The 19555-nt window shown below is 43.9% G+C and overlaps 1 protein-coding gene across 1 annotated transcript in view; it reads right to left on the reverse strand.

The window, feature by feature from the left end:
* KIAA1549 (KIAA1549 ortholog) overlaps window positions 1–19555 on the reverse strand; it is a 227335-nt gene that overhangs the window by 106614 nt on the left and 101166 nt on the right. The window contains exons 5-6 of the mRNA XM_030214742.1: window positions 17942–18072; window positions 17371–17554 (exon numbers count right to left, since the gene is read on the reverse strand). Coding sequence (XP_030070602.1) covers window positions 17371–17554; window positions 17942–18072 — 315 coding nt within the window. The remainder of the gene's footprint in view (window positions 1–17370; window positions 17555–17941; window positions 18073–19555) is intronic.

Raw genomic sequence — 19555 nt, forward strand, 5'->3', positions numbered from 1 at the left:
AGGAAATACTTCTTGACAGAGAGGGTGGTAGATGCCTGGAATGCTTTTCTATGGGAAGTGGTGGGGTTGAAAACAGTAGGGGATTCAAAAAGGTGTGATAAACAGAGAGGTTCCCTGTATGACATAAAGACAGAAAAAAAAGTGTAGAATATTTTCACATATAGTGAAACTTAAATACCTTTCACTCTTTAAAGAATAAAAATAAATAAAGAGGCATAGGAGATAGGCTGCACTGGGCATCAGTACAACTAGGGCTGTAACAAATATTCGTATTTGATTCTATTTGGCCTCGAATAGTAACCCGAATACATTATTCGTATTCGGCCGAATAGTGATTTAAAATGAAATACAAATAATCCGAGGCTCTATGGAACTAAATCCACTTGCTCTCTGACTTCACGTTGCTTCTTTTATTATTTGCTATGCTACAGCTCAATGCCCATTATTCCTACTCAGCCCAATAATAACATACAGTGCATTCTCAATATTTGCAAAGATATGGTTCCAAAAAAATTGAGTGAACCGTGCAACAGCAAAAGCTGAATACATTGCTTTAAAATGCGCATGTCTGTGAATAGCCAGGAACACAGCGTGAAAGGCAATTGATTGGTTGCACAAACACAGTGTGTCTTTTCTAGCAAAAAAGGTGCCGGTACTCAAACCCCAGAATAGCCAAGCCCCCTGCAACCAGTCACAGAATCTATGACAAGGCAGAATTGATGTGTAGAGCCTGAGCTCTTTCATTAAAAGTTGGGGATCATGAGCCAATTATAGCAGACAAGGGAAAAGGTGCCGGTACTCAGTACCCCCAAGTACCCCCTCAAAAAAGCCCTGCATATACATATCCACAAATGTGCAAAACCAAAAATCTTGAACACATGAATAGTGCGAACACACTGGATGCTATTCGGTACAGCTGTACTTACAACCCTAAAGAAAAAGGAGGGATAACCTGCACAGATTTGCAAGTACAACACTGGCACCTTTCTAAGCAGACTGGATGAGCCCGCTGGTCTTTATCTGCCATCATTTCACTATGTTTCTGTGTTACTAACCCTACTCTCCCTCAAGAAACACAGATGCTTAGAAGTTAGAGGGCTATTTTTATACTGACTGCAGGGCTTCCAGGCCCGCAAGTATATTGTACCCATAGACCTGCAAGCTAATTTCCAAAACTAAACACTCAAAGGAGTGTTATAATTGGTGCCTTGATTTAGTTGCCACAACGACACACGCTAAACAATTTTATAACAGGACCTGGGCACATCGAAGCCAATACAGAATACTAGTGTAAAAGCCACTTTGGGGTACAGACATTTAGGCACAACCACTTGTGCGTGGTCAATGTCTGACGGAAGCTGGCACGCCTAACTGCACTATGCAATATGAATGACTGACAATATTCTATAACTTGTACACACTGCTTGGTGACACGGCAATGGCCTGCACATGCTCTGCTCACATGTGCACTCTCCTTGCAGTGACGTGCTATAGAATAGTGCCTAGCAGAGAATGACATAGGGATGGGGACCTGCAGTAAATCTGTGGTAACAAAGAAATATTCAATGCATTTACCACATGTGCGGGAGCAGTAAAAAGCCTTACGTCTGCAGTAAAAAAAAAATGTGATTACCACGGGTTCAGCTTCCTTCTTCCCTCCTCCTCCCCACCGCACCTCTCTACCTTATGCAGCTGCAAGGAGGATCCCCCCAGGCCTGCTCTGGCACCTTTCCTCTGCCAGCTCCCACCTTCTGATGTAACTTCCTGTGGTGGCTGAGAGTTTCGAGCGCACCATTCTGTGCTTGCCACTGCCACGGACTACTTCATACCGCTCCTCTCCGGCCACTTTGACGAGTTGTGCTCCGGCCGCATAGAGATACACAAGTGGAGCTCAAAGCACAGATTGTTGTTGTTCTTCAACACATATATAAATACTTTTAAAACAAAAAGGAGGAAATATTTTTTTTCACTCAACGAATTGTTAAGCTCTGGAACTTGTTGCCGGAGGATGTGGTAACAGCATATCTGGGTTTAAAACAGGAAAAGTCCGTAGTCTGCTAATGAGACAGACATAGGGAAGCCACTGCTTGGACCGGGGACTGATAGAATGGAATGTTGCTACTAATTGGGTTTCTCCCAGATACTCGAGACCCAGATTGGCCACTGTTGGAAAAAGGATACTGGGCTAGATGAACCACTGGTCTGACCCAGTATGGCCATTCTTATGTTCTTATGACTTGGCGATGTTGGAGGTCATGATTCAGTACATGTGCACAGGCAAGATCCGAGTCTGAACCGGCAGCATAGAGTTGGCAGACAGGTGAGACTGTGGTGGGAGGAGGACACCAAGTACTGGAGATAAAGTGTGGGCAAGAGGGGAACACATGGTGTTGGTGATGGAGCTAGTAAAGAGGGATGAAATTTGATATACTGCCTTTCAGCGGTTACAATCAAAGTGGTTTACATATTATATGCAGGTATTTATTTTCTACCTGGAGCAATGGAGGATTCAGTGACTTGACCAGGAGCTGCAGTGGAATTCAAACCTGGTTCTAAGGCCACTGCACTAACTGTTATGCTACTCCTCCACTCCAAAGGTGGCTGCAGAGACCAATTCTGAACTTATAATTCTTCCTGAATGATGGAATGAATGCGTTGGGTTATTTTATCGTAAATTGGGTTATTTTAGTACAGGGGATGGAGGAGATTACTTGAGGAGAAAGGTTAGATTCCAGCGGGGATCAGTGGGGATGAGTGAAATTTCTATCCCAGTGCAACTCTCTACTCCAACCTTCCGTGCATCCATCTCAAACCTAGAAAGAACCAGTTTTAACTGTTCCTGAATTGTCATTGGGTTACTATGCACCACTGACCTTAGTTGATTCAGAACAATAAATTATAAGTAGACTTCACTTCCTCTCCCTGGCTGGACTCTCCATCTCCACAGAAACCCAGACTCTCTCTATGCTCCACCCCCATCCACTCTGCAATTAGAAAAACTTCTCTGCCAGCCAAAGGATGAACATCCAGCTACCCTCTGCCAGCACAAGAGCCTCCTTCGCCACCTTGACCAGCAATGAGAAGAAAGAACACATCTGAATTCCAACGTGACTTCATACTGATCCAGTAGAAAAAATAATTTACAGTGTAAATCAGTATTTATCTTGATGCCATGCTCCTTGCATAAGATCCCAAAGCTGAGTGCTATAATCAAGGCAATTGTCTGTACATATTTGTAAATAAATTTGCTCAGAACCTAGGAAGAATCTAGTGCAGGGAGGAGTAGCCTAGTGGTTAGTGCAGTGGACTTTGAGCCTGGGGAACTGAGTTCAATTCCTACTGCAGCTCCTTGTGACTCTAGGCAAGTCGCGTAATCCTCCATTGCCCCTGGTACAAAATAAGTACCTGAATATATGTAAACCGCTTTGAATGTAGTTGCAAAAAACCTCAGAAAGGCGGAATATCAAATGCCATTAACAAGATTCCATGCACAATCTCAAAGAGTAGCAACATTCCATGTAGAACCCCAAAGAATAGCAAGATTCCGGAATCCCAAGGAGTGGAAGAGTAGCCTAGTGGTTGCTACTATTTGAGATTCTACATGGAATGTTGGTAGTGGAGGAGTAGCCTAGGGGTTAGTGCAGTAGACTTTGATCCCCACTGTGTTCAATTCCCACTGTGGCTCCTTGTGACTGTGGGCAAGTCACTTAACCCTCCATTGCCCCTGGTACAAAATAAGTACCTGAATATATGTAAATCGCTTTGAATGTAGTTGCAAAATCCTTAGAAAGGAGGTACATCAAGTCCCATTTCCCTTTCCCTTAAATGTTTCAAGTTTATTTAACTTTTGATATACCGCCCTAGGGCACAGGTCTTCAGAGCAGTTCACATATCATAAACATTGTGAAATGCAGGTTTGTTGCTATTCCCCAACACATATAATAAATTTATTTTTGATATTTGTTCCCCACATTTTACCAACAATCAGTAACAGCAGCACATGCTAACCGGATTTGTGCCTCTGAATATCGGCCAGGTTGTGTTTAAAAGACAATATTAAATTACCGCTTCGGACCGCTGTTTCAGACTGTTTTTTTTCCATGCATATAACTGTGCAAGTACATTTGCGATACAGTTAATGAGAGAAAAAGAGGCAGTGCTGAACTACTAGCTTCAGAACAAAAATCACAACTGACTCATTGCTTGGCAAAGGCACAGACATTATGCAAGACAAATGCTTACTAATTAAAATAAAAATCTACCATGTGTGTGAGCTCAATAGCAATCCAATAAATTAAACAACCTTTCATTTCAGCAACCATAAATAAGCTTGCAGGAAACATAAGAGGCCGACAGACAATAAGAGTTTTCAAAAATGTAGACTTTCCAGTTGCTTACCTGAGGCTATTCTATGCATCCAGCTTCTCCTATATAAGCACACAACTATGGAACGCACTACCAAACGCCGGGAAAGCAACATATGACCACCTAAACTTCCGGAAACTACTAAAAACTAACCTGTTCAAAAAGGCATACCCTAACGATCCAACTTAAATGTCTTAACTCTGCAACGTAACATAACCAAAGCTCGTACAGGACATAACTTAACTCTTCCTCCTCACGATTCCCCAATGTGCCTGTCACACATGAACTCCACTCTGCCACAACATCACTCTAGGTGGGAAAATGTGGGAAACAAATGTAACAAATAAAAATAAATAAATAAATAAATAAATGTACAGCTCCTATCTGCTTGTCTAGTGGTGCTTTGCAATGCAGTAAAATGTACTCAGAATGAGAACACACATACCATACTTTTTTTGTTTTTATGTTACCCCTTTTGGCTGTTTATCTTTCATTTGCAAGGCATCTCTTCTTTATCTTTTCCCAGCCGATTCTCTTAAATTTCCTTTTCAATTTACACAACAAAATGTATCTGACAGTTTCTTAAATTAGGGGTCTGATACTCAAAACCGCTTATTCACTTAGCAGATGCTGCTATCTGGATATGTAGTGAAGCCAGTTCTATGCATTGATATTCATGGGCATGATCGGGACAGTGGACGGTGTCAGGGCAGTCTACAGGCGGGGGTTGGGGGGGGGGGGAGTACAGTGGCAAATTCAGCAAAAGGGCTATCCAAAATTTTCTGGGTTGTTATCCAGATTCTGGCACTGAATACTGCCGCAGTCTGGATAATGCTGCTGGTCACTGCTCTATTCGAACATTCAGTTTAAATTTTAAAAAATGCCAATTACGGTGGCTGAATTTTTACATACATGGAACATTTTGGCATGCATTTCTGGACCCTTAATTTACATGCATGTATTCATATTGTCATGTACTTTTTCCCTTTTCATTTCAAACTCCCCTCTCCCTCCCCAAATTCATTCATCTCTTTCATGCACTCACACACAGATATACTCATATTTCCTTGTGCCCTCTTCAGTTCCCCCATCTCCCCTCACCCTCCCCTTTTTATTGTTACTCAGTATCTATTTCACCACCATTTGACTAAGAATATTCATTTCTCTACAGACAGTAAATTGTAAGACTAATTGTAAGACTTTCGATACTGTCACAATCTTCACTTGCCAGCGTTATGTTTAATCACTTCCCCTGCATTAGGTCTGCCATTTTGTCCTGCCATATGCCTATGGTTGCTGGTGGTTGTTCTATCTATTTCAACAGTACAAACCTCCATGTGGTTACTGGGAATATACTCACAAAAACTCTCTGACCTTATACCGATCTTCATTCATAAAGTTTCCATCACTCTTTCACAATACCTGGTTCCATATACTCCATCCAGGACCCTGAACTCTTCACAATCCAACATGCTGCAGGTGCCCTCGCATCATTAAATATGCTTTAACTCTGTACGCTCCAAAGCCTTTTGTGTGATCGGCCCCACCCTTTGGAATGCGTTAAGTGATCCAAAATCCAAATAAATAAAGGGGGTGTCAGAGGCATAGGAAAGGCATGGACGTCCTGACAGAAACATCCACATTTTGGACGTCCTCAACTGCCATCGCAGGGACCGAGGCATAGCAAAGGACGTCCTTCACCCATACTCTAAAAAAAAAAAAAAAAAAAGACATCCCTGACGAGCACTTGGATGTTTTCACCTGGACTTGTATTTTTCTAAGGTTGTAGACGGCAATTTATTTAAGGTTGTAGACGGCTATTATACATGCAGCTCATTTTTATAGTAGGATATTAGTTGCCAGTATCCAGATAATGGATGGTGCTGAATATCCAGGTATAACCTGGCCAACATTACTTATCCAGGTACCAGTGATATTCAGATCACTGCCCAGATGAATAACCAGATAACGTTAAGTCAGTCTTTATCTAGGCAGTTACCAAATTAATGGGCTGAATATCACTGCTAACAAGTGAGCCCTTTTACTAAGGTGCGGGAGGACTATCGCAGGTAGCACGCACCAAATCAGCACTACCGCCTGGCTAGTGTGTGCGCCTGGCAGTAATTCTGAGTTTGGCGCACTCCAAATGTATTTTCTACTGTGGGAAGCGTTCCTGGCAGTAATCAGCAGTTGGCGCACGCTGCATGGTTATCACGTGGGTAGCACTTGAGCCCTTACTGCTAAGTCAATGGGTGGCAGTAAGGGCTCAGACCGTAAATAGGCACACACTAGTTTTAATTTCAGCACACGCCCATTTCCCGGCTCATATAAAAAAGCCCTTTTTCCCACCCACAGTAAAAAATGGCCCAGCGTGCGCCCAAAACACACACCCACATACCGCAGGCCACTTTTTAACGCAGCTTAGTAAAAGGACCCCTAGGTAAATGGCAACTTTGCCCAGACTCTGCAATAGATCACTCCAGCATTACCCAGTTAGTGCCAAGCTAGTCTGTTTGAACCTTGTGAGTAGGACTTACCCAGGTAGGAGCCAATCCTTCCGAGATAAGTCCTGGTAATACTGGTCCTATGAGATTTTAGGATTAAAGTGTCGGACTGTGGATATTGATAGTATATTTATTTTTTAATAAAGCAGGTCATTTTTATTATTTTTAAGTACATAAGTATTGCCACATTGGGACAGACCAAAGGTCCATCAAGCCCAGCATCCTGTTTCCAACAGTGGACAATCCAGGTCACAAATATCAGGAAAGATCCCGAGAAAGTTCAATACATTTTATGTTGCTTATTCCTGAAATAAGAAGTGGATTTTACCCAAATCTATTTACTTTTCCTTTAGGAAGCTCTCCAGACCTTTTTTAAACCCAGCTAAGCTAACCACCTTTACCACATTCTCTGGCAACGAATTCCAAAGTTTAATTACACGTTGCGTGAAGAAAAAATTTATTTGATTCGTATTAAATTTACTACTTTGTAGCTTCATTGCATGCCCCCTAGTCCTAGTATTTTTGGAAACAGTAAACAAATGATTCACGTCTACCCGTTCCACTCCACTCATTATTTTATAAGCCTCTATCATATCTCCCCTCAGCCGTCTTTTCTCCAAGCTGAAGAGCCCTAAACGCTTCAGCCTTTCCTCATAGGGAAGTCGTCCCATCTCCTTTATCATTTTCATCGTCCTTCTCTGAACCTTTTCTAATTCCATTATATCTTTTTTGAGATGTGGTGACCAGAATTAAACACAATATTCGAGGTGCACTTGCACCATGGAGCGATACAAAGGCATTATAATGTCCTCACTTTTGTTTTCCATTCCTTTCCTAATAATACCTAACATTCTATTTGCTTTCTTAGCCACCGCAGCACACTGAGCAGAGGGTTTCAACGTATTTTTAATTTATTTTATTTCATTGTCTTTGTTTTTATACAGGTGTTTATGTATGATATAATCCATCCTGCATGCTCTATTTAGGTGAAAGGAACTGAATAGAAATGTTTTAATGAAATTACATTGAATTAAATTAAAATTAGATCTGAGCGCATCCATTTATAAAGCATTCACCAAAAGAGATTCTTTACAAAGAAACAATGTTATTGTGAACAGAATGTGTTCTTTCAATAGGAATCTTCCTAGCTCAGATTCCAGCTTCTAAAGATTTCATTGTGTCACGCCAGTGACCCCATTATAAAGTCTGAAACTTTATCTTGACGATGCTTCCTTTGTTACATGGAATCTACTTACATCTAAAAGCAGTTCCGTGTACAAAACATGAAACAGCTCTTCCAAGCTGTGCAATATCTGTCTTACTGTTGAACTCATACCTTCTAAACTTCTTAGAATATCTGTCATGGTTGACAGCAACAATTTCACAGCATCCCAATTTATATTTAAATCATCTTTATTGTTCCACTACAAGACAGTTGCACAGATACAAAATACACTCAGAACCATGGAACACTACAAAACTCTGTATTATTATTTTATTTATTACATTTGTACCCCGCTCTTTCCCACACATGGCAGGCTCAATGCAGCTTACTTAGTAACAAGTAAAAAAGAAAAAGAAATAACAAGGTCTTTAAGGAGATTGTACAAATTGTAGAAAACATAATAATAATGTGGTTGATGAATAAGTAAGAAGTAATAGGAGGGATTAAGTGTAGAAGGGAATGAACGTAGGGAGATGGGCTTAGGAAGGATGGAGAGGAAAACGATGGGGGATGAACATACTTGTGGCTGCCTTTCCCTGCCTCTAAGGCTCTTCCCCTGAGGAGCCTGAGGAAGCTGATAATGTACAGAATAGACTGACTGTACAAAAAAATTAACTGAGGTATAATTATTAATTTTTTTTTAATTATTTACTTTCAATGCAGAATCAGTGAGGCTGTCTCCCCTGACTTACAGGACACCCTTCTGAGATGGGGCTGAAGCAGTGCCAATTAAACTTCAGTCCCTAAATCAAACATATGGGGACTTTTTAAAGCTCAGAAACAATATCAGGGAGGACAAGGGGGGAGGGACCTGGCCACCCGAGTTTAGCACCCCCAAGGCATATAAAACATGATGTACCACCCCCCCCCCCCCCACCCCAATTTATATACTACAGAGATTAGTCTCTTAATACTCACAATCAGAATACTAAACATTATGGAGGTCATTTTATAACTTTGCACATGGGTAAAAAATGTACCATTTTCACTGGGTCAGTTTTACCAGATTTTCAGACATGAAAGTCTGTGCTTCCTTCCTGCTTTGAAAATTACCCCAGGGAGACTATGTGCACATATTTATACCTGTATTCCTGAACATACAAATTTTCATAGTTAATTTTTATAAATATGTGCATAAATGAACACCCCTCTCCTCTTTCCCCCCACAAATACTCAATCCAGGTAAACTTAAACACATACACATATGATTAAGACATATGAATAGCCATACTGGGTCAGACTGATGGTCCATCTAACCCAGTTTCCTGCTTCTAACAGTGTCCAAGCCAGGTCACAAGTGACTGCCAGAATCCCAGAAAGAACCAAGATTCCATGCTATCTACCTCTCAAGATCAGCAGTGACTTTCCCCATATCTACCTCAATAACAGTTTATGGACTTTACCTCCAGAAATGTGTCCAAATCTTTTCTAAGTTTAGCTATGCTAGCTGTTCTCACCATATCCCCTAGCAACAAGTACTAGAGTTTAATTATGCTTTGAATGAAAAAATATTTTGTAGACCTCTATCATATCCTCCCTCAATCATCTCCTATTCCAGGCTGAAGAGCCCTAACTTCTATATCCTTTCCCTAGATGAGTCATTTTTCTCTTTTCTATCTATATACATTTTAGTTTTTAAATTGTTATTGTGTACCACGTTGAAGCCTATGTTAGGCCCTATGCAGCAAATCAAGCATGTGAAATAAATAAATAAATTTTACCCCCTTGATCATTTTGGTTCCCCTTCTCTGCACTTTTTCAAATTCTGCTATATCTTTTTTGAGATGTGGCAACCAGAATTACACGTAATACTCATGGGGTGGTCACACCATTGAATGATATAGAGGTATTATGATATTCTTTGTTTTATTCTCCAATTAAATAACTAGTTGTAAGCCCAGTTTTGCAGGTAAAGTATGGTTTTATCAGTGGTAATGCCTTCAAAAATTATCCCTACAGGATTAATGCTTAAGGATGAATTAAATCTAATCTGGTAATTGTCTTTCCATTAGTCCTTCTCACTATTCCAGAACCTGTGGGATAGTTGTGTCCATCAACCAGCAGGTGGAGATACAGAACTGAAAACTGAGTTGAGACATCTCTCTCTTGACATCCAGTCCACCTACTCAGTATTTACATACACAAGTAGTAAGGAGAAACTCGGAAAAAAAACCCCACCATAAACAACTCATTAACCTAAACACTAACCAAATGAGCAAACGTGTGAACCTCTCTCATCTTTGGACAACTTGTACAGAACAAGAGATATGCAGGAAGCATCACGCAAGGTGACAGTCATTATCTGACCCATTACTTCGCACCGACTAAACATCTCAGAAACCTCAGATGGGCCTCCTGGAATAGTGGGAAGGACTAATGGAAAGAAAATTATTAGGTAAGACCTAATTTCTCCTTCCATTGTGTAACTTCCCACTATTCCAGAACTTGTGGGATGTTTAAAAGCAATCCCTAGAATGTGTGGGATCCTGGCACCACCTCACTGAGGATCGAAGCCCCATAACTGGCTTCCGAGTGTGCCACAATATCCACCATGTAGTGCTTGGCAAAGGTATGCAGTGTCAAGCAGGTCGCCGTCTTGCAAATATCCACCAGTCACAGTAAGGTAGTCTCCGCCCAGGGTATTGCTATGCACCTCGTAGAATGAGGCTACGAGGCCTAAGGAACCTGCTTCCCTGCAAGCAAATAAAAGCTGACACAATAGTCTCCTTCAACCATCTAGCAATTGTGGGCTTGGAAGCTATGAGGCCAAGCATCTGCTTACCAAAAAGCATAAACAGTCTGTCCAAGTCGTGACTTCCAGATATGTAATGAGGCCTCTACGCACATCGAGAAGCTTCAAAGAAGAATACTGACCCTCCTTGTCCTCTCAACGAAAGGACAGAGGTTCCACAGATTGGTTGAGAAGAAATGCTGATACCACTTTCAGAAGAAAGGAAGGAAATGTGCGCAGGGATACTCCCATCTTTGAAAAGCAGAGAAAGGAATCCCGCCAAAAGAGATCCTGAAGCTCCAAAACCCAACATGCCAACACAACAGCTACCATCTTTAGTGTAAGATCTTTCGGAGTGGCTCAAAAGGAGGCTTCTAAACTAAGGCTTCAATCTGGACATGATGTACAAAAAGGAGGCCCACAAGTGGCCCGTTCCCAGCAAGAATAAAAAAATGTTCGGGTGAGCCACAATAGGCAACATCTGTAGTCGGCCCCTGAAACAGGCCAAAGCTGCAAACTGAACTTTTAGAGAACCCGCACCAATCCTTTCTGAAGACCTACCTGGAGAAACGCTAGGATGTGCGCGATCTGAGCAGAGAAGGGAGAAAGTCCGCGCTTAGAACACCAGCCCTCAAACATCCTCCACACACTTGAATACTCCATGGATGTGAAGGGAAAGGGAAAGGGGATGGGACCTGATATACCACCTTTCTGTGGTTACAATCAAAGAGGTTTACATATTATATACAAGTACTTATTTTGTACCTAGACCAGTGGAGGGTTAAGTGACCTGCCCAAAGTCACAAGGAGCTGCAGTTCCCCAGGTTCCCTGGCCACTTCACTAACCATTAGGCTAGTCTCTCTGGATGTAGAGCATTTCTGAGCCTTAAGCAAGGTAGCAAAGACCGAGCCTTTCAATGCAAAGCCACAAGACCAAAGGAGCACGGATCTTACTTCAGTAAGCTGTGTACCTGAGGAAGACGAAGAGGATCCCCCTTCCAGCAGTCAAATCAGGTCAATTTGGGGTTACAAGTATTATTCAACCCCAGTGCAATGTGATCCTTTTCAACATGTGGTCTACCATGGGCCAAGGAAGGAAGACATACAGTAGATGTATCTCCGGCCAGGACAGTAATAAGGCATCAATCCTCATCGAGCCCAGTTCTTTCCAATGGTTGAAAAACTTGGACACTTTGGCATTCCTTTTTGTCATCATCCAGAAGCAGAGAACCCCTATTGGTCCACTATCAGTTGAAAACCCTGGCTGGATAGTTCCCAATCTCCTGGGTCCAAAGAGTGCTTGCTGAGAAAGTCCACCCCCACATTCCAGGACCCAGCAACATGAGCTGCTGACAAGCAGAGATTTTTCTCTGCCCAACTCATAAGGGAGGCCGCCTCCATTGCCATCGGACCACTGCAGGTCCTGCTTTGTTTGTTGATATAAGCCACCCTCATTGCATTGTTGGGAAAAAACTCGGACCGGGGCTCCAGGCAAAAAAGAAGCAATGTTGCGTAAGGCATTCCACATTGCTCTGAGCTTCAAGCAAATTATCAACCACTGAAACATATGTTCCATCCAGGTGCCCTGTGCCAAAAGTACTGAGCTCCCCAACCAGACATGCTGGCGTCCATTGTTACCACCTCCCATTGTGTTATCTGAAAGGGAGCTCCAACAGCCAAATTCCTGGGTAATAACCTCCTCAAGTGGAGGAGTGGCCTAATGGTTAGTGTGTGGGTTGTGGACCTGGGGAATGGAGTTCAATTCCTACTACTGCCTAACGTTAGTGAAATGGGTTAAGGTCCTGGGGAACTGGATTCGATTCCCACTGCAGTTCCTTGTGACCCTGGGCAAGTCACTTAACCCTCCATTGCCCAGGTACAAATAACCTTAGATTGTGAGACTATTTGGGACAGAAAAGTACCTGCAAAAAAAAAAGTATATGTAAACTGCTTTGACTGTATTTACAGAAAGGCAGTGTATCAAGTGTGGAATAAACATAAACATAAACACTGCATACTCCGTTCTGACAACCAATGTCTAAGGAAGATGAAGGTCGTACTTCATTGACACCGGAGATCAGCAGCTGATTAGAGACTCCTGTAATGGCCACATATAAGCCCTTGCCCATGGCACCACTTCCATCGTTGCTGTCAATGACCCCAGAATCTAGATGTAACCCCAGACCATGGGCCTACCTTGACTGAGAAGATGAATTTGTTACACCAGCTTCGACCTCCTACGTACCCTGAGGAAGATCCTCTCTTTTGCCCAGATACTCCAGTGTCTGCAATGGAGTTTGTCTGCTCTTCTCAAAATTGATCATCCAACTCAACGACTGCAGAAGACAAGACAGACAACTTTGTACGTCACCACCACGCTATCTAAATAAGATGACACAAGACTGAGCCAGTCGTCGAGATATGGGTAAACTCTGATTCCCTGGTGCCAAACAAACCACAATAAATACTACCACTGGTCATGTAAAAAAGGGTTTGTGATCTTCTGTCCCAAAATACACTAGATGGAAATGGGACTTGATATACCGCCATTCTGAGGTTTTTGCAACTACATTCAAAGTGGTTTACATATATTCAGGTACTTATTTTGTACCAGGGGCAATGGAGGGTTAAGTGACTTGCCCAGAGTCACAAGGAGCTGCAGTGGGAATCGAACTGTTCCCCAGGATCAAAGTCCACTGCACTAACCACTAGGCTACTCCACTCCTGTGGAGATGCGAAGGCGGTAGAACGAGAGGACATGAAATGAGATTGAAGGGGGGCAGACTCAAGAAAAATGTCAGGAAGTATTTTTTCACGGAGAGAGTGGTGGATGCTTGGAATGCCCTCCCGCAGGAGGTGGTGGAAATGAAAACGGTAACGGAATTCAAACATGCGTGGGATAAACATAAAGGAATCCTGTTCAGAAGGAATGGATCCTCAGGAGCTTTGCCGAGATTGGGTGGCAGAGCCGGTGGTGGAAGGCGGGACTGGAGGTTGGGAGACGGGGATAGCGCTGGGCAGACTTATACGGTTTGTGCCAGAGCCGGTGGTGGGAGGCGGGGCTGGTGGTTGGGAGGCGGGGATAGCACTGGGCAGACTTATACAGTCTGTGCCAGAGCCGGTGGTGGGAGGCGGGGCTGGTGGTTGGGAGGCGGGGATAGTGCTGGGCAGACTTATACGGTCTATGCCCTGAAAAAGACAAGTACAAATCAAAGAAAGGTATAAACAAAAAGTGGCACATATGAGTTTATCTTGTTGGGCAGACTGGATGGACTGTGCAGGTCTTTTTCTGCCATCATCTACTATGTTACTAAGTTACCATGACCACCTTAACCTTGGTAAATGTTTTTGATGCTGTACCAAGGCTGAAGGGGCAAAGTCCTGAACAGGAAATGATGGCCCAGCACCACAAAATATAGAAACCTCTGATGTGGCGGCCATATGGGTATATGCAAGTATGCCTCTTTGCGATCGAGGGCAGTGAGAAATTTTCCTGCTTGAACCAAGGCTATCACTGTTTTTAGTGTCCCCATGCAAAAGCTTTGAGATCTAAGACCTGATGAAAGGAGCCTTCCTTCTTTGGGACAATGAAGTAGATGGAGTATCTGCCTTGTCCCTGTTTAGCCTGGGGAACTGAATCAATGTCCCAGAGCACCAGCAAGGAATCTACAGTGGCCTGAACCTCAACCACCTTGGTTCCTTTTTGACAAGGAGACTGCAAGAAGAGAGTAACGACCAGCAGGAGAACTCCAACCTGTAACCTTCTGCTAGAATATTCAGAACCCACTGGTCTGGCGTAATTTTGTCCCACTCCTCCCAAACCTCCTGAAGACTTCTTCTCACTGTGGGAAGAGTGGACTTTGCATCATTGTGAAGCTCTGGAGGCACTGGGAACTCTAGTTGACAGAGAGGAGACTTCCTGTCCAAACAAAAGTAAGATTGGAATGCCTAAAAGCAGAACTTCTGACCATATTACTAATGACCAGGCTAGTATCTTTTGTCTCTGAACTGAGATCAAGAACCCCCTGAAGACAGATGAACAGAGGCTTTCAGCTTATCCTCCAGCAACTACTGGGGCTTAGTTCCCCTAGTTCTTTCACCAAGTTACTGAGATCTTCTCCAAATAGCGACTTGCCCCAAAAGGACAGTTTAACTAGACGCGACTTTGACCCTCCATCCGCTGCCCAATGCCATAACCAGAGTTGCCGATGTGCTGTGACAGCCAAAGGCATACTGGGGCCGTAACACATAACATGTCATAGACAGCATCTGCCAAGTAGGTCAACCCTGCTTCCAGCTGGGTGTTATGGAACCCCTCTTGAGTTGCAGACTGCTAATGCTACATCAAGCATGCTCTTGCCAGGAACAAGCTGCATAATGTTGCTTGAAGGCCCAAAAAGGCCACGTCAAAGGCTTGTTTCAGTGACCCTTCTAACTTCCTATCCTGTAGGTCTTTTAGGGCAATGCCCCCTTCTACCACTTCTTAGTCACCATCATAACAAGGAGTCCACCCTGGGAAGCTGGAATTTATCTTTCTCCTCCGGAACAAACTAGTAGAGGTGAGCTGTGTCTCTTCCCACTCTCAGCCTCATATCCAGTGAGACTTATTCTGCTGTAATCAGGTCCTGAATATCTGGATGCATTGGGAAGGCCTTAGAAGGACCTCTAAGCCGACAAGATCCACGAAGATGGAACTCCTGGTGCTGAACCAGAAGGCTCCTCAATGGAAAGCACCACCAGTGCCTTAGAAATAAGAGTACTGAGCTCCTCTTTATGAAAGGGGCTGGTGGTTGGGAGGCAGGGATAGGGCTGGGCAGACTTATACGGTCTGTGCCAGAGCCGGTGGTGGGAAGCGGGACTGGTGGTTGGGAGGCAGGGATAGTGCTGGACAGACTTGTACGGTCTGTGCCAGAGCCGGTGGTTGGGAGGTGAGGATAGTGCTGGGCAGACTTATATGGTCTGTACCAGAGCCGGTGGTTGGGAGGTGGGGCTGGTGGTTGGGAGGCGGGGATAGTGCTGGGCAGACTTATACGGTCTGTGCCCTGAAGAGCACAGGTACAAATCAAAGTAGGGTATACACAAAAAGCAGCAAATATGAGTTATCTTGTTGGGCAGACTGGATGGACTGTGCAGGTCTTTTTCTGCCGTCATCTACTATGTTACTATGAAACAACCTCAGTAATTTCAGATCATCTCCCTCCTCTTTCAACGATGGCTCCTCTGAACAGTATGTCTGAACAGACTGTGGCCACACTGAATGAGGAGGAAGAAGCAGGGAGGTCTAAACGAGATCTCTTATGAGCCGGAGGGGCAGCAAGACGAGAAACTAAAGCACCTTACAATAATTCTGACCATCCCTCCTTCAGTAGATAGGCCTGGTATAAGAGCAATATAAACAAAGATCCTAATGCAGCTGAATGGTCTGTTGGGCCCTGAGGCTGTAAAATGGCGGCTGAGCTCTGCGCATGATCAGACAGAGGTTGTTCCTATCAGTCAGCCCTGACAAAATGGCACCCGTTCCCGTGCTCCCCTGCATCAAACTGCACACTGGACCTGCCAGAAAGCTCGAAGTACCCGGCATATTCAGATGCTGCATCAAATCCGAAGATGTGCTGCCACCAACAATTTCCCCCACACCCCGCAGGATTCCTGGCTTGTATGCACTGAAACACCCTGACGCCAGCCAGTGGATCCCACAGCAGGAACACCACTTAACTGTCTCCATGGAGTCGCCATTCACCCCAACCGTCACGAGCGCAGCACAACACGGTCCCAAGTGTTGAGTTGGGATCTCTCCTCTGCACCAAGTAGAACTTGAAGCCTTCCAAGCGGATCTGAGTTGGACTTTCCACTGCCGGCTCCTCCCACCAAGCTCACAGTCTCCACAAGTCTTACCCCTGATGAGAAAGAATTAGGATACTCTGTCCCTCACTCTCCAGTAAACCTCTTTCTTTTTTTATTTTTTTTGTTTTTAAGGTTGTTGTGCCGGAAAAGGACAGCTCTGCTGGAAACAGGGCAGAGGTGAAGGGAGGGAAGAAGTAAATTTGCGTGGCATCAGAGACAGGGACCTGAAGACCTCCAGATATGACTCTGCAAACTCAGGCCACCTACAAAGCTCAACTGGGGACAAGTTGACCAACTGGATCAGGAGCAAGTCATTCAGAACCAGAGGCTGAAAAGTGTGTCCATTCACCTGCTGGAGACAGAAAATACTGAGGAGCTGGACTGGATGCTAAGAGAGATATGTCTCAGTTCAGTTTTCAGTTCTCTATCTCCACCTGCTGGTTGATGGACACAACTAACTATCCCACAGATTCTGGAACAGTGGGAAGCTTAAGAATTCTAAGCAGTAAGGTGACCATCTCAATAAATATTTCAGTTGATATTTTTGTAATGAGATAAATATAAGGTTAAATGGTGATGAAAGTCAAGAAGAAGTATGTGGTACTTCTTGCTTTCCACAGCTTAGCAATAATTCTTTGCGCCTATTCCTCCCACTGAACTCCAACTTCTTCCAAAGCACTAAGGAAAGGCATAGTACTTACGCTCAGCGATCTGGTGCACAGGAAAGCCCAAGTAGAAACTGAACTCCACCACACTCAGGTTCCTCAGCAGGTCACTCACATCGGATCCATTCAAGAATCCAGCCCCATCCCGGACAGCATAGACAATGTTCACAGGGCCTTTCCGAAACATTGCCCGCGCTGCAGTCAGAGTTATATTCACGATCTGAGAAAGAAAAGTCAAATTTAAGGAAATGAAATGCACCATAGCACAAATACTAGGCCCCATCATCCCAGGCCCATTAACTAACATTATTCATGCATGTGTGTGTCTGTTTATCTAGATTTAGACAGACAAAAAAAGATGTAAAAAATACAGAAGCCCTGACATCACTGGCCAAATATTGAAGATATTCTAATTATGACATATTTTATTCACCAGAAAGATATTCAGGGCAGCTCTAGAAGATATTTGGCTGTATCCCATAAAGATTTACTCTTGTATAAGGTTTGGGGATCATTCTCACATGCTATCAATCTTCAGAGTATGAACATAACTGTTAGGCACCATGGTGACTGCTCTGTTCTTGTCAGGACGACCGGAGGCTCTCACCTGCACTGTGAAGTTGTTTGTTCTTTCATTATTCCTCCACACTTCTGAAAATGCCATCATTAATCCTCTCTCAATACGCTGGCTGAAGTTACAGAACCTGATATCCATGTTCCAAGGCACAAACTGAAGCACTAAAAAAACAATATATGCATTACCCTTATTAATGGGAATAATCATAGAGAAGAACTAATCCCAACTTCCACCCTATTGAAACTGTTCTCAGTTAGGTCAGCTAAACGTTTCACATCATGAGAAGAGCAATTTTCAAAGAAGGTATGTAAACAGTGATTCACCCCAACAAATTACCTGTCTGAAAACTACCACCCCTTAATACTACTAAAAATGCATGTGATAATTTCAGCTGCACTGAAGGGCAGTGTCCCTAAGGCAGGGCTGAATTAAACCATAGGCAAACTAGGCACAGGCCTTGGGCCCAAAGGTTTAGGGGAACTTCCTAGAAATGTCAATTCAGCACTTCCCTACCAGTGTGTTCAGGTGTGTTGGCAGCTAACTTAGGAAGGCAAAAGTCTTCCATGTGGCAGGAAAAAAAAAGAGTTGGTGTGGGCCGGAACCATTGCAGATTGTGGAAGTCTTTCTATCTATGCGTCCTGCCCCCTGCACCTCTGCATCCTGCATGTTGTCCTTCATCTGGCCACAGCTGCTGTCAAACACCACCTCTTGCCTGCTGCTGGCTCCTACTACATAGGGACCTGTAGATTAGGGTTACCATATCGCTCCAGAAAAAGGAGGCCAGATTGAGCCAGTCTGGGTTTTACTTCCATTGCTTTAAAAGGAAGCAAAACTCGGACTGGATCAATGTGTCCTCCTTTTTCTGGAGCCATATGGTAACCCTACCTGTAGTCTTGAGAGACAAGCTAGATCTGTATGGTTTTGACTGCAAAGGAAAGCCAGCAGGTAAGTGTTGCTTACTGACTCCTGCATATTGAGGTCATCACAGTGGCGCACCTACCATTAAGCTAACTGAGGTGAGGGCCTCAGGCAGCACTTTTCATAGAGCAGCATCATTCTTTCCAACCTTTACACAGGCTGCAGTCTGGCTTCTCTCTCTTCTTCCTTTCTCAACTCCCTTCCCCGAATCTACCTTCTTTTTGGTTTTCTAAAAGTTTGCAGCGATTCCCATACACTGCCCTGCCACCGGTACCAGCTTCTTCTCTGTACTACAGCCTCCCTTCTCTGGCATAACTTCCTGTTTCACAGAAGTGGGCCACAATACAGAGAATAAGCCAGTGACAGCAGCAGGGCAGTGTATGTGAATTGCTGCCGATGACAGCTTTTGGAAAACAAAAAAGGAAGGTAGACTCGGGGAAGGGGGTTCAGAAATGAAGGGGGGAGACGCCAGACCATGGCCGGGGGGGGTTCAGGGATGGAATTGAGAAACAGAGATTGTGAAGAGGGAGATGTTGGACTCAGGGGGGGGGGGGGGGCTGGGGCTCGGAAGTGCCATCTCATCCCTCGCCTCAAGCAGAACATTGCCTTGGGCGGCCCCTAGTTGGTCAGGTGGTGGTGGGGTGAAGACATTATGGTAGTGCGATGGAGTCATGAGGGAGGGTGAGGTGATTAACTGTAGAGCAAAGCTTCTGAAATTGTGGGTCA

Source organism: Microcaecilia unicolor, chromosome 9 (assembly GCF_901765095.1).
Source record: "Microcaecilia unicolor chromosome 9, aMicUni1.1, whole genome shotgun sequence".
NCBI lineage: Eukaryota > Metazoa > Chordata > Amphibia > Gymnophiona > Siphonopidae > Microcaecilia > Microcaecilia unicolor.